The 11440-nt window shown below is 38.4% G+C and overlaps 1 protein-coding gene across 1 annotated transcript; it reads right to left on the bottom strand.

Moving 5' to 3' along the window:
• Positions 1 to 9935: 9935 nt before the first annotated feature.
• On the bottom strand, positions 9936 to 10985 carry MOS (MOS proto-oncogene, serine/threonine kinase). Its single transcript, XM_063079117.1, has one exon. The coding sequence runs from the start codon at positions 10983 to 10985 to the stop codon at positions 9936 to 9938; it is 1050 nt and encodes a 349-aa protein (XP_062935187.1).
• Between the last annotated feature and the right edge of the window lie 455 nt (positions 10986 to 11440).

Below are 11440 nucleotides of genomic sequence, written 5' to 3' on the forward strand. Positions count from 1 at the left end.
TTAAAAAGGAAATAATAATGATAGTAATAATAATAATAATAATAATAATAATAATAATAATAATAATAATAATAATAGTAAATATGTTAGGTTAGTTGTGAGGATTTAATTTGATTAACTATGTAAAACACTTTACAATTCTTGGCACATAATCAATACATTTGGCTCTGATAATGATCTGAGCAGTACGGACAGTAATTACAAGGGTGATGAGCATTGCGAAGGAGTCCAGTATGACAGAAATGTTTATCAGAGGGACATAACTTAAACCCGGTGCCTTTCAGTCTTTTTTCTTCGAAGGCCATGGCCCTGTCAGCTGCTCTCTGCTTTGAACCTGAGAAATTGATGAGAGAGAGATGAATTTCCTGGCACGGTTAAAAGCACATCTGCCATGACTCAGTTGGCTTGAGGAAAACTGGGTGAAGGGAGTGGCGACGGTGCAATCTAGGTCAGAAAGCGGCAGTCTGGAAGTGGACTCAAGGCATTCTTTTTAAGGCAAACTTGTGCAGATTGAGGTTTGATTTTAAGTATTTGTTACTATTAAATTTTACTGGTTTTGAACAGGAAAAACATTGATGTGATTCAAAAAATCAAATTAATATAAAAGATATGCAGTGGAAACCCATTCCTGTCCTTGCTCCCATCAGTCTCTTTCCCCCACCGCTGCTAATGACTATTGTTCTATTTTTGTTTTCCTTTCTGGAGTTCTAATGCAAATACAAACAAATATGAATATATATTCTTATTTCTCTTCTTTCTTTCACAAAAGGAAGCCCACTGTGGCATTCTCAGTTACATTCACTGTGGTCTTACATCTTGCTTTTAATTTAAAAATACATTATTCAAATTTTTCAGTGGAAGTAAAAGGCTTATTCATTCTTATTACTGTTAGTATTATTAATATTATTATTCATGTGCCTAGTGTTTTATTATAGGCTTTATTATATGATGGATCATAATCTAACCAGTTCTCATCGATGGTAGATTAAGATTCATTTAATCCAATTAAGATGCTTCCAATCTTTTGCTCTTACAAAAATGCTGTAATGAATAAACTTGTTCCTCTGTCTATGAGTATATCAACAGGATCAATTTTCAGAATTAAGATTATTGGATAACAGGGTAAATGATTTTGTAATTTTAATAGATATTGCCAAATTATTTTCCCTAAAGCTTATACCAACTTGTATTTCCACTAGCAATACCTGAGAGAGCCTTGTTCCCTATGCCTCACCAATGACAACTATCAAATCTTTGGATTCTGGACATCTATTTTCCATTTCTGTAATGGAAATGTTATTGCAGGGTAGCTTTAATTAGCAATTCTCATATATTTAAAGATCATTCATATTTCCATTTCTGTAAACTTCTTGCTCATCTGTTGGTCTTTTTAGTAAATTCCAGGAACTCTTTAAACTAGGGAGATTAGCCCTTTGCTGTGATATGAGGTACAAATATTTTCTCTCAGTTTGTTTCTCTTTGACTTCATTTATGATGTTAATTTTTTCCCATGCAAACATGTTCCCTCTTTTTGTAGTTGAAAATGTCAATTGTCTCTTTTATGGCTTTAAGAAGACTTCCCCACTCAGATGACATAAAGGCATTTACTCTTTATTTCTGGTACTCCTCATGACTTTGTTTTTGCCACTTAAGTCTTTGACTCATTGATAATGTATCCTAATGTATGATGTGAGGTCTGCATCTAATTTGGGTTCTACTTGGTAACTCAGGTGTCCCAACATAATTTTATTGAAAAGTCCATCTTTTCTACACTGACTTAAAACATCATTTTTATCATCTACAAAATTCTTTTATGTTCTTGAGTCTTTTTTTGGACATTCTATTCTGTTTCAATGATCTGTCTATTTGTACATCATGCCACAATATTTTCATTATTTAGGTTTTATAGTACATATTAATATCTAATAAAATAGTGCTCCCTTAATGCTTGTCTGTTTCTGAATTTTCCTGGCTCTTTTTGTTTATTTTCTATATAAATTTTACAGCCCGTATGTCTCTTTTTCAAATTAAGCCTATTGGATATATAAAGAGCTACATTTTTTTAAAAATTGAAATTGTTTTTTTTTTAATTTAATTTTTATTGAATCAAAATTGATTATACATATTTTGGGGGTTCAACATTGAGATATGTTGATCAAATCATTATTACTAGCATATATATTGTTACAAACTGTAATTATTCTTTATGCCCCTTGTCCAATCCCTCCTCCTCCCCTTTTCCCTCCCCTCTCCCCCTCCTTAATTGGATTAAGATGCTTCCAATCTTTTGCTCTTACAAAAATGCTATAATGAAGAAACTTGTTCCTATGTCTATGAGTATATTTACAGGATAAATTTTCAGAAGTACGATTATTGGATAACAGGGTTTAATGGTTGACCTTATAGGTACTTCTGGCTCTCCAGAGACTCGGTGCACCTGGGTTGTGTAGAAACTCTGATCAGGGCTTGTGTTTTTTCATCAAACTGCACCCCATGCAATTCTGCATTCCCGACTAGTCTCCTCTGAGTGGTCCTATGCTGATTGGGGGGCAGATCGGCTGTCCTTGCTGTGTGCCAGTGTTCCCCTGGTGGGCCCGTCTCCCCCACCGCCCGTGCTCCAAACACTTCCCATGGGACGGGCCCTGCACTAGTCCCTTGCAATGACTCACCAGCCTCTGAATGGCTCCTTTTTTTCAGCTGTTCTGGCTCCTCGCTCCTGCGTGGGTCCACAGGAACCCTATTAGTGGTCTTGCTGTCCTGGGGGCCACCCAAAGTCCTCTTCTCCCCTGCCGCCTCCAAGTAACTCCATCTGAAGGACACAGCTGCGGCTTCTGCTGGCTCCTGCTCCATGAGCTCCAGCATTAAAGTGGCCGCAGACCAAAAGCTGAGAGCAGTTTTTTCCTTTCTCTCATTGTGGTTTCTCCCACCTTCATGAACTCCGTAGGTCTCTCCTCCTCTTCACCTGAGCTCCAGCAGCCCCAGCTTGGCTGATGTTACATTTTTATAGTTGTAAATTGGTCGATTTGTGGGAGAGAGTGACGCTGGGGACCGCCTATTCCATCATCTTGACTGGAAGTCTCAAAATTGAAATTATTTTAAATTTATAAGTTAATTTAGGTAGAGTATCCATCTTTATGGCATCTTTTTATTCAAGAATGTAAGTCTTTTCATTTGTTTGAGGCCTCTTCTGTACATGTTTTAAAGTGTTTTGAAGTTTTCCCCACCTTGGGAGTATAGTCCAGCTGCCAATGCAAATAATCTAGGTTCTAGGTGTAACTCCACCATTCCTCTGTTCTACGACCACGAATAAACCCCCAGCCTTGTTGAATCTTCAACATCTGCTGATTGATGAAAGGAATATCTATGTGTCTTACTTTACGAGTTGTCACAAACAAGACACAACACATATGGATATCATGTACACCCTGATAGGATGCAATAAAAATGGCACTCTACCTCTATGGAACTTTTCTCCAAAACCCACAATTACAGTTTAACCACGAGAAAAGCATCAAACGACCCATTTGTGGCACGTTGTACAAAAGAGCTGACCAGTGCACCTCCAGACTATCCATCATAAAAAATCAGGAAAGACTGAGAAACTGTCACAGCCCAGAGGAGACTAAGGAGACGTGATGGCTAAATGTAATGTGGGATCCTAAACTGGATCATGGAATAGAAAAAGAACCTTAATTAAAAAACCTGGGATATATGAAAAAAAAATCTGGAGTTTAGTTAATAGTAATGTACCCAGGTTGATTTCTTAGTTTTCACAAATGTACATGCTAATATGAGATGTTAACATTAGAAGATGTTGGGTAGAGGGTATATGGGAACTCCCTGTATTATCTTTGAAAATTTTCTCTACATCTACAATTATTCCAAAACAAAAAGTTTATTTTAAAAGAAAAAAATTGTTTTCCCCACAAAGATTTCGAAGTTTTATTAAGCTTTGCCTAAGTATTTTCTTTCTAATTTTTTAGTTTGAAATAATTTAAAACTTACAGAAAAATTGCGAGAATGCTACAAAGATCTCCCAAATTTTCTTCACTCAATGAAGATTCCTCAATTGTTAAATTTGATGTTTTCCTTATTCTGTCTACATATACTTATAATTATTTTTTGTTCTAACCATTTGAGAGTAAGTGGTACACATAAGGTATCTAATTACTTTTTTAGTATTTTTCTATTTCCTAAAACAAGGACTCTCCAACATGGATGCAGTGTAACTATGGAACTCCAGAAATGATATAAATTACCATCAAATCCCAAGACCCCGTTCAAATTTCGCCAGTTGTCCTAATAACGTCCACTATAGGACCATGATCTAGTCCAGGATTATGTGTTGCACTGGGTTGTCATGTACTTCTGTAATCCACAGTCGCTCAGCCTTTTCTTGTCCTTTATGAACCTGATAGTTTTGAAGTGTTCAGGCCAGTTTGGGTTTGTATATTGTTTCCTCATGACTTGAGTTCCTTTTGCAGGACTACCACAGAAGTGGTGCTGAGTTCTTAGTGCTTCATATTAGGAGGTGCATAATGTCAATTTGTCCCATTACTGGTGATATTATTAATTAGGGTGTCTGTTTATCTAGCCACATCACTTGTAAGATGTCTGCAGAACTTCACCATGAGCATAACTGATCAGTATTATGTACTTATTAGCAATTAATATTAGTTGGCATTCTATTGTAAGATAGAGCTTTTTTTCCCTCACATATTTATTCAGTTATTTATATATATCAGTATGGATTTCTATTCCATTCACTGTGACTATTCATTCCTAATCTTTTTACTACCACTAATTATTTTAATGCTCAAATTGTCTCAGGTTCAGCTAGTGGGAGACCCTTCAAGCCAGCTCCTGTGTCCTTTTGACATGCCCCTACTATTCCTGAGCATTTCCTTATTTGGAGGTAGGTACAAGGTGTTCTAGGCTCATTTTGTGTTTTTCCTGCTGTGGAATCAGCCATTTCTTCAAGAAGCCTAGGTTTCCTTCTGTGGTGAATAATTAAGAATTCAAAAACTAAAAAGTCAGAATCCAGAAACAAAAATCTTGTGCTAAGTCTGTTCCAGAGTGTCATTACTTTAGGCTCTGTCAAAGGACAGAGCTAGGAAATACAAGTATGAGCATACACACATATATACACACGTACGTTTTTGTCTATTTCTATATCTACATCTCTGTATCCATCTATCTCTGTTAAAAACCATGAGTTCACACTGATACCTCTAATTACAACTTGATATTATAGGGTTCATTCTAGACTTTCTCCTTTCTGTACTCTTTCAACACTTACTAAACCTGGCTCCCAACACCAAGGTCAAGGCTTCGGATCCCCATATGAGCCAGCCACCAATAAATAAATAAATAAACCTGGCTGTTATTATCATCGATATATTTACTTACTTGTTTAACCCTCCTGTATATGACTACTGTCCCTAACCTTCTGGCCAAGTATCGCATCCTCTGGCCTTGATATCACCAACCACACAAGCCATGGCTCTGTCAGAGAGAATATATTATCTTTTTTATTGTTATTGTAAAAGGAATTCTTTTCTTGGGGAGGAAAAAACTGTGGTTACTAGAGGTGGAAAACTGGAGGGGAGAGGGAGGGGGGTTAATGAGAAATTGGTTAACAGATAAAAAGAATGATTACGTACTGTAATGATGATTTGACCATCACACGTACGCAACTATAAATAGGTATAATAAATTATCTTTTTTTTTTTAAAAAAAGAAATCCCTTTCTTTGATAAATTCTAGCTGGTTTTTGTTTACATATTTGTAGTCTATTGATTTCTCTATGTTAATTTTATATCCTGCTACCTAACACAATTCTCTTACTGTTTGAGTTAGTTTTTCTATTAATCCTTGTTTTTTTTTTTTTTTTTTTTTTTTTTTCCTTTTTAGGTATACATACCAAAAATCAAATCTGCAGACAGAATTTGTTTTTCCTCTCGTCACAATTTTTAGACTTCAATTTTTCTTTGTGAATATCTTTGACCAATAAAATGTTAAATCATAGTGGCAGTATTGGGTGTTCTCATATCATTCCTGATTTCAGTGGGAATGCCTCCAATGTCTGTGTGTTTATAAGTTTTTAACTTTTTACTTTGAAATAATTTTAGAAATATAGAAGAGTTGCAAAGATAGTACAGAGAATTTTTGTATATCCTTTACTCAGCTTTCCCTAATGTTAACATCTTATATGACCTTGATACACTTATAAAAACCAAAATAATTCACATTGGTTATGTGTAAGTTTTTAATAATTGGATTAAGGAATTACTCATAGATTCCTTTTTCTTTGAGTCTCTTTTTAAAAGTTGGGAATAAATGTTTAATTTTATCAAATATCTTCTTAGCACACTCTCTTATTTTTCTCTTTTGACCAATTAATGTGATAAGTGAATAGATTTTCTAATATTGAATCATCCTTGCATCTGGAAGAAACCCATAGAGTAAAAAGATCATGTTCATGATTTTTAAAATAACTGTTAGATTCTGCTTGCTAGTATTTACTTAGAATTTTTACACTGATAGTTTAAATAAGATTGGTCTGTAGTTTCTTTTTTTAAAGCAGTCTTTGTCAGGTTTGTTAAAATGTTATTCTTAAAAAGAATTTAGAAATATTCCTTCTGTGCTCTGAAATAATTTAAGTAGCATCAAGATGACCTGGGCTTTAAGGTTTGGTAGAAGTCAGTGGGAATTTGGACTGAATGCCTATGGGTTGTGGAGGGAGGGACTGGGCAGTCCTCTCTGTCTCTGCTATGGAAACTTGTCTGTTCAGACTTTTTATCTTCATTTGGGCCAGTTTTGGTAAATTATGGTTTCCTAGAAAGTTATATGTTCTAGATGTTCAAATTTATTACTATAGTTACGTAAAGTTATCTCCTAAAATTAAAAAAAGTCCTCTGTTTTGATCATATTCTCTTTTTATTGCTAATTTTGTATATATGTGATTTTATTTCTTTTAAAATAGTTAGTGGTTTATCTGTTTTAGTGATTTTTATTCAACGATTTATTTATTCATTTACTTGTTCTACTTCTTTTAATTCATTGTGTATGCTTTAATTCCTATTTTTTAAATTTTCCCTAATTTTTTGTTCTTTTCTTAGTTTTGACTCGTGCTTAATTCACTTGTTTTTATTATTTCTTTTTTAGTCATATTACTACTTGAGACTGAATTTTTTTCTACTTCATCTTTAACTATGGGCCCTAATATAAGTGTTTTCATTATTGTTGCTCTGTGGAATTCTTAGAGTTTTGATTAGCATTTTTTTTTTTTTTTTTTTTTGGACATACAGTTGCTTAAGAGTTTGAAAATTCCCAGGTAAATGGGTTTTTTTTTTCTTTTCTAATTTTCTTAAAATTTCAACTTTGTCTCTGTTATTTTTAGGTTTTGGGTATTCGTTGTATTTTTGTTCTATCATTTGCCTGTACATAATTTCCTTAATCCCAGGCAATATCTACTGGCTACTTTTGTGAGCAATGACAGTTCTAACAGCTTGTATCGCTTCCCAGCCCCCCCGCCGCCCCCATGTAACTTAAGTCAATAGTATGATCTTTCTTAATATTTATCTTTGTATTGTTAGATGTGCTCTAACTCTGACTTAATTCGCTAGCTTTACGTCATATCATTCGACTGTAAGCGATTACAAACAGACCGTCCATGCTCTTGTTCTGCCTCCCATCAGGGTGGTCTTCCTGCAAGTCAAAGACTTCCCTCATTTGCTTGTTTCCTTCAAATATGGCATATCTGCGGGTGTCTCCATGCAGCCGCAACTTTTTCTCTCTCTGAAGCAAACCAGGTCAGGACGCTTCTCAGCCTCTCTTGCATTCCCTGGCCCCGACCCCCAGCGTGACCCTCTCACATTCAGGAGCTGAGTTTTCTGCCACTTTCTGAGCTCTACCATCGCTGGACCCTCTTCAACACCTTCCATTCCTTCTATTTCTACCAACACTTGTAAGTTCAGTTCTGTATGATCTCAGCCCTGTTCTCAGGAGTTCCCTCCCCAACGTTTGCACTTTCAGTGGGCTCCTGTTCTCCGGGTATCAATTTTTGCAGGTCTTTCCAGGATCTGTCACTATGAGTCCCTCCAATCCCCCCTGAGCTATCCCCTATTGCTCCCTGCACTCTTTTTAAGGGGCTCTGTCCAGACATCAATGTACATATTTTGGAGTTTATTTTTTCTATGTATGCTACTTTCACCGACTATGGAGTTTACAGGGTTTATTCCTCCTTCTTTGCCTTGTCACTCTGTGCGGTTTCCAGGAGAAGGGAAGATTTTTGAATCTAAGCCATGGCCAGGGTGGAAGTCTGGATTTTAACACCTTTAACAGGGAATTATCATGTAGATCATTGACAGTTTGTTAATGAGGTATTCAGCATAGTTTGAATCTCATTTTTACACACTTGGTTGAACAAAACTAATCCATTGTAATTTTTTAAAATCGATCATATTTTATATTTCCCAACATGAACTCCTGTAATAACATAGGAAGGAATTATTGGTTTATGAATGGTTTGTTCCTCAAACTACCTGGACAGAGTTAGGAGCACTCTGTTTATGTTTTCCATGGCCACAGACAGCTCCCTTTTGCTTCCCTCAAGAACAGTACTAGACCATGGTCTCATACTGTCAACCCCCTACCCTCAACCGCTGTTAACAGAAAAAATAGAAGTTCACAAATGTTGGCTTCCCCAGACCCCCTTTTTCCACTTGTAGACTTATCCATAATGGTAGTTGTCTCACCCTCCTTGACTCCCATCCTGGGAAGAGATGCCCTTTCTCTCCAAGGCTACAATCTCTTTCCCTAGGTGCTACATTTCTTCTCTTCTGCAAGTTTTTAAATGTTATCAATTATCTTTGTCTCCTCTGACTTCTTCCCACCTAGAAGCTTACTTTCTTCATCCTAAAACTAAACAAAATCAAACCAAAAATTCAAAACCATTTCTGTGTCTATTACTCCCTTTTAAGCCTTCTGCTTCTCTCTCTTTCCTTCATGCTCATGCACAACCTCTACCTCAAGCCCTTGCCACTGACTCTCAGGGCCATCAAACCGGCCTTGCCTTCTACCACTCACTGAAACTGCTCTTGCTAAAAGAAAGCCGAAGTAGTCCCAACGACAAGATCCAGTCCCCCCTTTATTTAAGTCCTATGTACCAGCACCCACCATCTCAACATCTAGTGTGGGCCACCTCGTTCTACTTTGCTGTCCTCCATCCAAATGCTAAATCTCACTTTCCTCAGGGTTATCCTTTTTTCTCCACATTGTATAATCTTTATTTTGTCATGTACTTCTGAGTGTAAATACTAGGTAAAAGAGTTTAGAAGTATGTCAGCAAATTTTTTCTACTGACGTCAATGCAAAGTTCAAAATATTACAGTCAATAAATATAGTATTCCATTAAAAATAAATTTACCTCAATTTGTGGAATTTGTGTGTGAAGGTCATTACAAACAAGTTCTATTGGGGGAAGTAGGAAAAAAATTTTTTTTAAAAAAGTTTTTACTGATTTGGTATGGAAGCAAGTAATCTGTTAATAGTTTGAATTTAGGTGGTAGGTAGGGTCTATATTACGTGAATTAATAGAAAATTTTGGCATTTCTGCATTGGGTTCTGTTTCAGACAAACTGGTTGTATCGGTAGTAAATTTGAGTAAATGCAATACGATGGAACTGTTAAAGTAAGCACACTAGCTATGGAAAGCAAAGCATGTAACTGAATAAAGGATAAGGTTAGTGACTAATAGTATTAAGACAATGTCAGACTTGCAGCTCTGCTGTTCATCTTAGAAAAAGCATTTGAGATGAAAGAGTTTTCAGTAACTTTATTTTCTAAAAATCCATCCTACATCTATGTTTTCTTCTACATCTTGCTTCTTTAAAAACAAAAGGAAACACAGACAAAAGCTTATCTTGACAGAGTCAGCCAAATTCAGCTTTCAAAGAGTTAAGATCCACCAAGAGAAGTTCTGCGCTGGGCCTCTGCAGGGCAGTGGCCCCCCAGCAGCGCCGGATGATGTTCTCAAGCCGACGTCCAGCGAGAGAATCGCTGAAGACAGCTGCCGAGAGGGACGGGCGCAGGTGGTAGGCCACCACCGCGTACAGCACGTGCTGCCGCTCGCCCGAGTAGGGCACCTCCCTGGTAGTCATTTGCCAGAGAGTGATGGCAAAGGAGTAGATGTCGGCCTTGGGCGTGATGGTCTCTCCTTTCAGGAGCTCGGGGGCTCGGTGGGTGTATGTGCCTCCCAGGTGGTAAGGGCGACTCTGGAAGCACAGCGGATCTTCCAGCTTCTCGGAGCAACCAAAGTCACCAATTTTGCAAACATCTTGCTCACTGACCAAAATGTTGGCCGGCTTCAGGTCCAAGTGCACGATGCTGTGCGAGTGAAGGTAGAGCAGGCCGTTCACCACATCTAGGGAATACTTCAGACACTTTCCCAGACCTAATTGCTCTCCAGCGCAGCAGTGAGGCTCCCCCGCCTCCTCCTCAGGGTAGCCGATGGTACCATAAATGACTTGGTGTAAAGTGACATTGCCACCGAACTCCATGATTATGGTGCCTAGACTGTTAGAGCCCGCAGGCGTGCGCGCGCTGGCAGCCACCACCCGCACTATGTTGTCATGGCGCAGCCTCGCAATGTTGAGCTCAGCCCAGAAACTGCGCTGTGACGCCAGTCGGTTCTTGGTGCATTTGCTCACTTGCTTTATGGCCACAGGGACACCATGGTACGTCGCCTTGTACACCGAGCCAAAGCCTCCAGTTCCCAGCCTCTGTAGCAAGCACACCTGTTCCCAGTCAATGGAGCACCAGGCCAGCCGGCGAGGCAGCCGTGGGGCCCGAGGAGGAGTGGCCCCCAGGAAGAGCTTCCCCGCCTTCCCCGGGAGCTCGGAAGGGCTGCTGCAGGGCCTCGAGTCCATGCACGGGGACAGCTCCCCCGGGAGGTAGCGGCGCAGGGCGAGAGGCGAGGGCATCGCACTTCCCAGGTGAACACTAAGGCCTTTCCGGGCAATAAGAGGAAAACCCGCGGGAATTTGGACGCATGACTAAATAGCCTTTCGCTCCATCCCAGCCTTTTCCTCCTCTTCCTTCATTTTCTGCAAATGAGCTACATCTGGGCTGTCACTCAGCAGGGGTTTTTATCAGATGCGAGGAAAAATCTGAACGAACAACAATCCCTTTCAGATGAAAGCATTTCCCTTCCACGCTTCAAGTGAGTTCTTAGAAAAACAAGCTCTCACCAGATAAACAGCACTGAGCTGGCCCAGCACTCACCCTTCTTTTACACCATTTCTTTAATTAAAATAAAATGGGCTTTTCCCAAATCTCATCTGCTGAACATTATCAGTGCTCATACAAAGGAGATCACAGAAGTACAATGAAATTGTTTCTCACTTTGCAGGCTATCATGGTTGTTGGTGTTTTCCTC

The sequence above is a fragment of the Cynocephalus volans genome, chromosome 15 (genome assembly GCF_027409185.1).
Source record: "Cynocephalus volans isolate mCynVol1 chromosome 15, mCynVol1.pri, whole genome shotgun sequence".
Taxonomy (NCBI): domain Eukaryota; kingdom Metazoa; phylum Chordata; class Mammalia; order Dermoptera; family Cynocephalidae; genus Cynocephalus; species Cynocephalus volans.